The sequence below is a fragment of the Schistocerca nitens genome, chromosome 5, assembly GCF_023898315.1.
Source record: "Schistocerca nitens isolate TAMUIC-IGC-003100 chromosome 5, iqSchNite1.1, whole genome shotgun sequence".
Lineage (NCBI taxonomy): Eukaryota > Metazoa > Arthropoda > Insecta > Orthoptera > Acrididae > Schistocerca > Schistocerca nitens.
In genome coordinates, this window is record NC_064618.1 from 241,713,758 (window position 1) to 241,726,369 (window position 12,612).

Consider the following 12,612-nt stretch of genomic DNA (forward strand, 5'->3'; position numbering starts at 1 on the left):
ATGAAGGGATGCAGGTGATTCGCAGCTGTCAATATGTGTTAGATTTCTACCACAGGTTACATGTAAGCGTTGTAGAATGTCTCCCATAGCTAATACTAGATATGTGCACGTGTGGTGTAGGAGGAGCGTTTGATTAGTAATGAACCGTCTTCGGTCCTAGGATCGAACCCCGCCACCGCTTAGATGTTGAATAAAATACATCAGCAATGACGGCTGAAGACTTACAGCATAAGGAGTCATCCCTCTTTCGGTCAATGGCCTTGTGAAAGAGGGTGGAGGAACGGGCAGCTTGCTCTTGGGTAGGAAACTACCCATAAAGGGTGCAAGAATTAGCAATAATCGACGGCATGAGGATGCAGAAAGCAATGGAAACAACACCATTAAAGATATACAGTATAATGTGTTTCAACAGTACGTGTGGCCTGTAATTGAACAAATGTCACGATGATATCTCCGTCCCCAAAAGATTACGGAATAATCCCCCGTGCGCACCTCCGAGAGGGGACTGCCAAGGGGAGGTGACCGTGAGAAAAAGATTGAATAATAACGTTCTATCAATTGGGAAGTGAAATGTCAGAAGCTTGAACGTGATAGGGAACCTAGAAGATATGAAAACGGAAATGCAAAGGCTCAATCTAGATATAGTCTGAGTCAGTGAAGTGAAATGGAGAAAAAACAAGGATTTGTGTCAGATGAGTATAGGGTAAATCAACAGCGCCAGAAAAAAAAATGGGAGTAGGATTCGTTATGAATACGAAGGTAGGGCAGAGAGTGTGTTACTGTGAACAGTTCGGCGACAGAGTTATCTCATCAAAATCGACAACAAAGCAACGCCGACAGCGATAGTTCAGGTATACATGCTGACCTTGCAAGCCGAAGATGGTGAGATAGAGTGAGTATATGAGGATATTTAACAGGTAATTCAGTACGTAAGGGAAGATGAAAATTTAATAGTCACGGGGTATTGGAATGCGATTGCAGGAGAAGGATTAGAATAAAGGGTTACGGGAGGATATGGGGTTGGTATCAGGAGAGAGACGAGAAACTTTAGTTGAATTCTGCAGTAAATTTCGGATGCTAATAGCGAATACTCTCAAGAGGAGTAGGTACACATGGGAAAGGCCGAGATATACGGGAAGATTTCAGCTAGATTACATCATGGTAGAGATTCCAAAATCAGATACTGGATTCTGAGGCATACTGAGGAGCAGATACAGAATGAGATGACAATTTAATAATGATGAAGAATAGGCGCGAGTTTAAGAGACCAGTTAGGAAGAATCAATGCGCAAAGAAGTGGGATGAGGAAGTACTACGGAGTGAAGAGTTACGCTTGAAGTTCGGTGTTTCTATCGATACTGCGATAAGGAGTAGCTCAATAGGCAGTTCAGTTGGAGAAGGATGGACATCTCCAAAAAGGTCGGTCACAGAAGTTCGAAAGAAAAACAAGACATAAATAAGGTAGCTGCGAGGTAACCATGGGTAACAAAAGAAATACTTCAGTTGGTCGATGAAAGAAGGAGGTGTAAGATGTTCAGGGAAATTCAGGAATACAAAATACAAAGCACTTGGGAATGGAATAAACAGGAGGTGCAGGAAACCCAAGGACAAATGGTTACATGAAAAACGTGAAGAAATCGCAAACGAAATGATTGTCGGAAGAATTGATTTGCATATAGGAGAGTCAACCTTCCCGAAACTAAAAGCAAGGGCGTTAACATTAAGAGTGTAATGGGAATACCACTGTTAAATTCGGGCCGGCCAGTGTGGCCGAGCCGTTCTAGGCGCTTTAGTCTGGAACGGCGCGACCGCTACGGTCGCAGGTTCGAATCGTGCCTCGGGCATGGATGTGTGTGATGCCCTTAGGTTAGTTAGGTTTAAGTAGTTCTAAGTTCTAGGGGACTGATGACCTCAGACGTTAAGTCCCATAGTGCTCAGAGCCATTAGAACATTTTTTTTTTTTTTTTGAGCAATAAGAGTGGAAGACCAAGTACAAAGTGCTCGGATTAAACAGGGTTTCAGACAAGGATGTAGCCTTTCGCCCCTACTGTTCAATCTATACATCGAGGAAGCAATGATGAAAGTAAAAGATCGACTAGAGTGGAATTAAAATACAAGGTGAAAGGTTATCAATGATCAAATTCGCTGATGACATTGCTGTCCTCAGAAAAAGTGAAGTACATGATGTGCTGAATGGAATCAAGAATCTAATGTGTACAAAATATAGATTGAGAGTAAATCGAAGAAATACAAAAGTAATAAGGAGCAGAAATGAGAACAATGAGAAACTAAAAATCAGAATGGGTGATCACGAAGTAGATAAACTTAATGTATTCTGATGCCTAGGCAGCAAAGTAATCCATGACGGCCGGCCATTGTGGCCGAGCGGTTCTAGGCGCTTCAGTCCGGAACCGCGCTGCTGCTAGGGTCGCAGGTTCGAATCCTGTCTCGGGCATGTATGTGTGTGATGTCCTTAGGTTAGTTAGGTTTGAGTAGTTCTAAGTTCTAGGGGACTGATGACCTCATGACGGGGGACACAAACAGCAGACTAGCACTGCCGGAAAGGGTATTGCTGGCCAAGAGTGTCTACTAGTGCGACCCATAGATCGTAATTCGAAGAAGAAATTTCTACGAATGTACGTTTGGAGCACAGCATTGTATAGTAGTGAAACGTAGACTATGGGAAAACCGATAAAGAAGAGAGTCGAAGCATTTAGATGTGGTGCTACATGAGACTGTTGGAAACCAAGTGGACTGATAAGGTAAGGCATGAGCAGGTACTCCGCAGCATCGGCGACGAAAGAAATATATAAAAATACTGACACGAAGAAGGAACATCGCTAACTTCCTTGCTAGTGAGGGAGGTTCAAATGGCTCTGAGCACTATGGGACTTAACTTCTGAGGTCATCAGTCCCCTAGAACTTAGAACTGCTTAAACCTAACTAACCTAAGGACATCACACACGTCCATGCCCGAGGCAGGATTCGAACCTGCAACCGTAGCGGTCGCGCGGTTCCAGACTGTAGCGCCTAGAACCGCTCGGCTACTTCGGCCGGCTGTGAGGGAGGTGTAGAGGGTAAAAATTGTAGGGGAAGAGAGGGATTGGAATACATCCAGCAAATAATTGATTATGAAAATTGCAGGTGCTACTCAGAGATGAATTCGTGGCTGGCCGCATAAAACCGATCAGAAGACTGACTCACAGCGCTGTTCTGGCTTCGAGACACGGCAATTATACTGTTGAAAGATGACATGACCGTCGGGGAAGACATCAAGTATGAAGGGACGCAGGTGGCTCGAAGTTTTCAGCGAGTCCTCGATTACAACCACAGGTCCCATACAAGCGCAGGAGAATCTGTCCCATAGCATAATAGTGTTCCCACTACCCTGCATTTGTGGCGCGCTGCATGTTTAGAGCTGCTGTTCACTTCGGTGACGGCGTTTGTGGAGACGACCAGCGACCTAGTGTAGCGAAAATGTGGTTCACCCGAAGAGCCAACATATTTCCATTGATTGAAGGTCGAATCCCGATGGTCCTGTGCCCACTGCAGTCGTAACTGACGATGTCGTTGGGTCAACATGGTGAACACGTAGTGGTGGTCTGCTGCAGAGCTCCGTGTTCAACAATGTACGATGAACGGTGTGCTCCGAAACACTTGTGCGGGCACCAGCATTGTGCTCTTTCGGTGGAGGTGCCGCAGATCACCATCCATCCTGCGTTACAGAGCAGTTAAGCCTCTGAACCCCACGTTCTGTGAAGAGTCGTGGACGTCCAACCATTTAGTGCCTAATGGTAGTTTCACTGTCCTATCTCTTTTCGTAAACACTCACGTCAAATGGTTCAAATGGCTCTGAGCGCTATGGGACTCAACTGCTGTGGTCATAAGTGCCCTAGAACTTAGAACTACTTAAACTTAACTAACCTAAGGACAGCACACAACACCCAGCCATCACGAGACAGAGAAAATCCCTGACCCCGCCGGGAATCGAACCCGGGAACCCGGGCGTGGGAAGCGGGAACGCTACCGCACGACCACGAGATGCGGGCACACTCACGTCAGTTGCACGTGATGATGGGAACAGCTTCGCCGTTTTTGAGATACTCGTTCACTGGATCTGCGTAATAATAATCTACACTTTGTCAAATTCGCTTATCTCACTGGATTTCCACACTTGTAGCCCATATCTTTGTTAGGGTAATCCCCCGTTCGTGTCTGCTCCACTTACGTACTTTAGTTACTGCATCATGTGCCCGCAACGCCACCGGACGGCATCCAACGTCGCGGTGGGCAGAGGTCATAATTGTTTGACTTATCAGTGTAAATGAGCTAATTGACTTCAGTAATCATATACACAAGGGCTACTATACATTATTATTATTATTATTATTATTATTGGAGAGGTCAGACTCAACGCATTAACAACCTGAAATCTTCCTATTTCTGCCAATTGAGAAGCAATGAGTCCTTCAGTAACTATAGTGCTCAAATTTTAAATTGTTTGAGTTTAAATGGGAGTGCAGGGTGAAGATCAAGTAAGAGCCGCTAGGGAAAAGTGTGCCTCAGGGGAAGCATTTCATATAACTATTGTCTAACATTACTCTCGACCGTTCGCTTTCTTATCTGAGAATGAGTTGTACGCAGCAATTGCGATGTACTGGGCTTCAACATTCATTTTAACACACACACACACACACACACACACACACACACACAGAGCCGGCCGAAGTGGCCGTGCGGTTAAGGGCGCTGCAGTCTGGAACCGCAAGACCGCTACGGTCGCAGGTTCGAATCCTGCCTCGGGCATGGATGTTTGTGATGTCCTTAGGTTAGTTAGGTTTAACTAGTTCTAAGTTCTAGGGGACTAATGACCTCAGCAGTTTAGTCCCATAGTGCTCAGAGCCATTTGAACCATTTGAACACACACACAACCGTATTTACTGAACGAACACAACACAGGGAAAACAAGTGTGGCATTCTAGATTTATAAACGTGAAAGAGATTTTCGTCTATGATAACAATAAAAATAATAAAAACCCTCACAAACTGAATATCAAAATTATTCAAATGGCTCTAAGCACTATGGGACTTAACATCAGAGGTCATCAGTCACCTAGACTTAGAACTAATTAAACCTAACTAACCTAAGGACATCACACACATCCATTCCCTAGGAAGGATTCGAACCTGCGACCGTAGCAGCCGCGTGTTTCCGGACTGAAGCGCCTAGAACCGCTCGGCCACCGCTGCCGGCAACTGAATATTGTTCATATCACTCAGCGTTCTTCATATTACATATAAAGATGTTAAGAAAAACCTTTTTTGATTCTAAACCTTAGTAGGCGTTACAATTGGCAATGGTGGTGAGGGTACTAGCAAATATCTGACTGCACTCAGGGGTAATTACCTAAGAAAGATTGGCAACCACTGTTTTAGACAAATAGCATCCCAGAAGACCTGCGACCATATTGGTACTAAATGGTAATACACTTGTCTTGGAGCCAAAAGTATTTCATTTCCCACCTCCTGACGCGCTTCGGTAGAGTCTCATCACCTGATGCGTGGCATGAAGCCCACAATATAAGAAACATGTTAAAAGTCACACATTCCAAAAATGCAGTGAAATTCAGAACGTACCTGTTAAAATCAACAGAAAGTGTGTCGTCGTTTCATACTCCAGTCCGTAACACAATCAGTGCCCAAAATGATGTAGGCATTTCCACATGGCACAACGTCAACAAATTTTTAAGGCGACAGTTAAGAGCACAAATATAAACCTTCCTGGCAGATTAAAACTGTGTGTCATACCGACAGGCGAAATCTGGCGGAAGTAGAGCTGTGAAGGACGGGTCGTGAGTTGTGCTTGGGTAGCTGAGTTGATACGTCACGCGGCTGGCGCCAGTACCCCTTTCTTGTAGTGTCAGCCTTGCCATTGACTTTGCTCCTTTCCGGCTGCAAGTCGGTCGTTCATCACGGGTTCGGCTATTTAAGTCCGCAGCGTCGAGGCAGAAGCTCCGTCTGTGTGGTCTGTCGGTTGCGGTTACAACACGGACAGGATGTTGGCCCTTACTTGTTGCGCATGCACATTGCGCGTAGTATTACTGGAGTGCTGCGGCCGGAGACGGCGGAAAGGTTTCGGATTCCTTCATATGGAGTGGTGTTTGGCTTTTCTCGTCACGCAGTACATGTTGAGAAGAAGAGCTTGCCGGAGCGTCGCCGGGCATTAACCGTTCGTCCGGGCATATGGTGTGTGTTTGATTTAAACAGGTGCAATTGTGTGATTATATAAATTTGTTAATGGTTAACTAATGTTGTCTTCAGTGACGAGTCTGATGTGTCAAGTTATGTCACACGCGACATGATAACGGGGCTTGGGTTTCTATCTTAGTTTCCTACCACTTGATGAGAGATCTGTAGCTGTATGTAAGGAAACCCGGTGAACTCCTCATTATTGATTGATGGCATATCTGAAACTGTTGTAACTTTGGTGATTAAGTACCAAAATTGCACCTTAATTAATGAGTAACGAAATTCTATGTTGTCTTGTAAAACTACATCAGGTCCCCTGAAAGTGTAGTTCTGGTGGCCCATTTAAGGTAATACTAAGCTGTTGCTATTACGTTTCAAGGAACAATCTTATTTGCGCGTATACTACAGTGTTAAATGAATTTTTGAGAGTTGAGTTCAAATTTTTTTTTTGGTGAGCTCCTGTTTCAATTTTATCTTTTACTCTTTTATGTAATATGAATGTGCAATCGAAAGTGTGCCGTTGTAGTTCAAGATTTTTGTATTTCAGTTGGGTGGAGCGCATTGTATTTCCTCCGGCACAGTGGGACGTGGCATCGAGGCTTGACGACTTGGCCATTGCCAGTGGAACCGAGTTTCGTTAGACCGGAGTCCATGTTCTGGCCTTCTGTCTCGATCTCGTCCATATGTTGAGTATTGCTGTTCTCTTTGTTCCTGGCTCTGTCGGGTTGTTAAGCTTTGTAGCCCGTTCCTCGACCGCCTTGGCGGATGCACCTTTCTATCGAAATATGAATTTAAACTTGTAAAACTGGATTAGATTGCTGGAGGCTCTGCCTTCTTAATTCTGTGTTCCCTTATCAGCTATTTGTACCATATTTGTACCTAGTATGCTGACTGTGAAGTTTAATTGTTATAAAGGAGGGTTTCATGTGCGTATGTTCTCAGGGAATGTTTATATGCTGAGGCGCTGTTTTTTATTATTGTTTGTTATTTAATTTGTGCATACCTGTACTGGCATCAACTGGATTTTTCCTTAGCCAGAAGTTCGTGTACTCGGTGTCTTCATTGCCTAGCGTTCAAGTTTTAGAAATTGTCTTATTGTTAATTGTGTACATTATGTTATGTCTTAATGTTATACCTTGGTATGAATTTATGTTGCAAAAGAGAGGTCATTGTACAGGATAGTCTCGTGGGTTCTACTAAGTATTTACACCAACAGTTATGTTCTTAATGTTTTATGGATTTGTTATGCAGATTTCAACAGGGGATTAAGGAAAATTTTTTGTTGTGCATGTTGAATTATCGACTTTATTGTCTTTAAATTGTGCAAGCTAATTAACATTGTTTAACACAAGCTGTGTATGTTTCGTAATTATGGCCCTGCTGCTTCCTGTCGTATTATTGAACGCACGTGCCCACTGTAGGCAAAGGTCCGGAGTTCGAGTCTCGGTCTGGCGCACAGTTTTAATCTGCCAGGAAGTTTCGTAACAGCACACACTCCGCTGCAGAGTGAAAATTTCATCCTGGAAGCACATACATCGTTGGAAAAACACATGACACAATGCTACCTTGTAACACTTGTTTATTACGTTTGGTTCCTCACGGTAAGAAAGATTGGAATTGCATGTGATGCTGTGATTGTAATCTTTCTTATCGCGAGACTAGTCGGTGGCTGAAGCCATTCGTAACAAGCAAATATTACAGAACAGCATTTCGTCATGAATTTTTTCAAATAAACATTCCTTCCGGTGGGTAGCGTTAGTGACAGTAATGCCTCTGACAGCAGACATATATGTCATATGACAACTCTTACTAAAAAAGTACATGTATTGTTTAAATTACACACAAATAAGACACAGATAATATAGAAATCAATTTATACTAACAAGGTCGTAGCTGCTACATTCCTAGTCAGCCAGAATTTCCACAGAGGAAATGACATAAACCGAAATATCTCAGTACATAAAGTTCAATCGAAACGTTAAACTCAATATTACACATCAAAATCAAAATTACAAAGAGCCAAAAAATTATGGAACTTAAAATTGTGGAAGAAAGTAGCAAAGACACATTACAATTACACAGTACCACTGCCATTTGTGGTCTAGTATAAGGCAATGTTTGTAACATCGAGACATACATTCGTGGCATCCCAGAGGAGATGTTGCTGAAGGGGTGGGTAACTGTAACGACGCACTGATTGAATGCGTACATAGAAAGAAGACGTGGTGTACAAACATGTAGAATTGAACTGTTAAGTTACACAAGAAAGAAAAATTTTAAAATATTACCACATGAAATGCTGAAACTGTATGAGTAAAAGGAAACTAAATTAAAAGTATGTTGCATGTGGAGGATATTTCTCAGAATATATTCTCGAAATGAATGATGGAAGTTACTCCCTCTTTAAATGAAAATCGTAACGCTCCTGTTTCTGATAACGGAATGCCGTGGTCGATTATTTCTTCTTCTGTTTGGCTTTCTAAGACCTTCATTTAATTTCATATCATATTATACTTAAAGTCATATACGACATAGAAAGGACGACACTCTATGGGGGAGGAGGGGGCGGCTTTCGGTATAGTGTGTAGCCTAGTGCATTTACGAGGAAAAATACTTATTTTGCTTCACCCGAACAAGTCATCGAGCCTGGACTGAAAAAGCTTCGTGACAACTACGCATATGTGAATCCTCCACATAGATTCACACAGAAGAAGCCAAAAATGTAATTGTCAGTTGGAAAATAAAACAACTGAACTTTCATCGTCAATTTACCGAAACATGTGGAAGACTAATTTTCCCCTGTCATCTCCAAGTGGTATCATCTCCTCCTATTTGGAATAACAATATACATAAATAATTATTAGTACTAGTGACAGTATTTTTGACACCAATACAATTGCCAGGAAGACCAGAGTCATACTCACCGGCGTAGGTGATGGCATTGAGACCACCCTTGTCGAGGTTGGTCAGGCCCAGGTCACACTGTGCCACAGGCAGAATGTATGCCATTGCAGTGGTGTCGAAGACGTTGATCATGGCTGCGGGGAACGCCACCAACAGCAGTATGTAGTTGAACTTGCCGAAGCCTAGAACACACCGCCGTATGAGGAACACACGATTACATGAGCGCAATCAACAGCAACTGAAGTGCACAGTACCGCTTTCGGCAACTATAAGATAGCATCCAGATGCGGCTGTATGCCATAAGTTTTTAAAGCACGCATTGTACTTGAGAGCCGGTGGTGCTAGGCTGAACTCACAAGGCAGCAGGTAAACTCCTAATGTGGCACGTGGTCTGGGAAAACCCTGCAGGCTCGACCATTGGGGACGAATACGGTGAGGTAAGCCGCTGTCGTGGAAACGAAACACTACTTTAATTACTAAGCGGACCTAAATTACGATAAATCCTTTAAAATTTGATATATCTTCTATATCTCTGACGATTCTAATGAACTATCTGGTAACCAATAGAGATTCAGGAGGTGTATCAGAAAATACTTATATAATTTTTTGCGTATTATATTCCAATTTGATCTACATCCCAGAAATGTATCCCGAGGTATAAATACGTCATTGGGCTTCATCACAGATATATATTCCAACTTATAATAAAATCGGTTTTACACATAATAAATAATAAATTTATAAAATTAGCAGCAGCCTAGGAAATCAGGCTACGGTATGTATCTGTAAATGTATTTATTTTTAAATGTTTAAAATTTTTAAGTAACAAAATACAGTGGATCAGTTATTGCACTGAAAAAACTGTATGTTTTAAGAAGACTAAAAGACTAATCGAGAAACTAAAAGTTTTATTGGAAATCTCATAAAATTTTGGTCCTGTTTCATGTGTTGTACATGGGTTTAATATAAGATACGCGTTTGACAAGATGTACGAAAAGTATTGTCTGAGAATTTCCGTTACACAGACCGCGTGCTGAAACAGTCAGTGGCCATCTTCCCCTGTTTTTGGAAAAGTCGGGTAAAAAATTGTTTAAATGTGGGTAGAATTAGATGTTTTAATTTATTGGGTTTCAGGACGTGCCCGTACGGCCATCTCAACAATGGAATGTCACTTATGACGAAAGGAACATTAGGACAACACAAAACCAAGTCCTCTTCGGTTAGCAATCCGCGTTGACGGCACACCTGCCACCGCAGACGAATCGGATGTTAGTGTTGGTTTGTTTAGTAGTGTTCTGATTTTTTGGAGGTGTTTTATTCCATGGGGGTCGATTAATTTTCAGTGTCATTTCAAAATTTTCAATTTGTTGCATTAAACTTGTGATTCTTCAAGCAAGTTGTGAGAAAATATTTTCTGGTTTTAAAGAGAATTAGTTTATTTTTTGCTGATGTTTGTTCAAGACGCTTAAATACGTATATCTACAATTTCTGAGCATTATTTACGCCGCATCTTGACTGCATTTTTGTTAGAGAAGCTTTGTCTTTATGATTCACAGTTGTCACGGCTTGGGCTTACCTGTATGTGAATGACATGAATCAGCAGTGAATGTATTCATGAGTGTGGAGACGATCAGTTTTCATTTAGCTATCCTTATTTAGGTTTTTAGTGGCTTCATAACTAACTACATGCAAATTAGGGGATGATTCTCACTATGGCCGACTACCTGTGCCATCCTTGTCATCCTAGACTTGTAAGTATCTGTGTATGTGCCCTCCCAGTTAGCTGTGCAGTTTAACGCACAGGTTTTTACGGACTGGGAAGGCGCGCCTGGTCCCTGGCACGAATCCGCCCGGCGGACTTGTGTCGAGATCCGGTGAGCCGGCCAGTCTGTGGATGGAATTTAGGCGGTTTTCCATCTGCTTCAGCGAATGCGGGCTTGTTCCCCTTATTCCGCCTCAGCTACATTATGTCGGCGATTGCTCCGCAAACAAGTTCTCCATGTACGCGTACACCACCATTACTCTACCACGCAAATATATGGGTTACATTCGTCTGGTGTGAGATGTTCCCTGGTAGGGGGGAGTCCACCGAGGGCCGAACCGCACAATAACCCTACAAGAGTAGTTCGGTGTGGGGCGGCGGAGGGGTGAAGTGGACTGCAGTAGTCGTCGCGGAGTTGCGGACCACTGTGGCGGGGACAAAGCCTCTCCATCGTTTCTATGCCCTTGGTTAACATACAGTACAATACAATACAATCTGTGTATGCGAATTATTTTATTGTTCTTAAATCATAATACTGAAACATGATCCACATACCTGTGAAAGATACCTACAGATGAATAAATCCTACCACTAGTTCAATATCACTACCACCACTGGTAAGAGGGTCACTCCAAAAGAAATGCACACTATTTTCTTCAAAATCCATCTTTTATTCGACATGTCTGAAAGTTTTACAGTGTGTAAATACATCCCATAGGAGCAATATTTTCATTTCTCCACATAATTTCCATCCCTCTCAACTTTCTTCTGCCATCTTGGAACCAGCGCCTGTATACCCACACGGTAAAATTCTGGACCAACCTGTTGGAGCCACTGTTTGGCAGCGTGCACAAGGGAGTCATCATCTTCAAACCTTGTTACACGAAGAGAGTCTTCCCAAAGAGATGATAGTCACATGGAGCCAGGTCAGAACTGTAAGGCGGATGTTTCAGCGTTATCCATCCGAGTTTTGTGATCGCTTCCATGGTTTTTTGACTGACATGTGGCCGTGCATTGTCGTGCAACAGCAAAACATCCTGCTTTTGCCGATGTGGTCGAACACGAGTCGAGCTTGAAGTTTCTTCAGTGTCGCCACATATGCATCACAATTTATGGTGGTTCTACTTGGCATGATGTCCACAAGCAAGGGTCCTTCGGAATCGAAAAACACCGTAGCCATAACTTTTCCAGCAGAAAATTCTTGGGCGAATTTGCATGATGCCACTCCATTGATTGCCTCTTCGTCTCTGGTGAAAAATGATGGTCATGATTCATCACCTGTCACAATTCTTCCAAGAAATTCATCTCCACCATTCTCATACTGTTCCAAAAGTTCACTGCATACCGTTTTTCTTGTTTCTTTGTGAGCCAATGTCAACATACTGGGAACCCAACTGGAACAAACCTTTTTTAACGCCAACACTTTCAGTATTGTGCAAACACTTCCTTTCCCTATCCCAGCGTAGCGTGACAATTCGTTCACTGTGATGCATCTGTCAGCAGTCACCAATTCGTTAATTCTCTGCACATTGTCCGGAGTGTGTGCAGTAAGAGGCCTGCCGCTACGAGGACAATCCTCAATATTGCCGCGCCCGCTTTCATCACGTAACCTGCTTGCCCTCCGACTAACTGTGTTGCAATCGACAGCAGCATCTCCATACAACTTTTTCAACCTCTTGTGGATGTTGCCCACAGTC

General features: G+C 43.0%; 1 protein-coding gene across 1 annotated transcript in view; it reads right to left on the bottom strand.

Annotated features, from left to right (window-relative positions):
• LOC126259747 (synaptic vesicle glycoprotein 2C-like) overlaps nt 1–12,612 on the bottom strand; it is a 234,620-nt gene that overhangs the window by 190,479 nt on the left and 31,529 nt on the right. Inside the window, exon 3 of the mRNA XM_049956737.1 lies at nt 9,174–9,335. Within this exon, the coding sequence (XP_049812694.1) occupies nt 9,174–9,335 (162 nt within the window). The remainder of the gene's footprint in view (nt 1–9,173; nt 9,336–12,612) is intronic.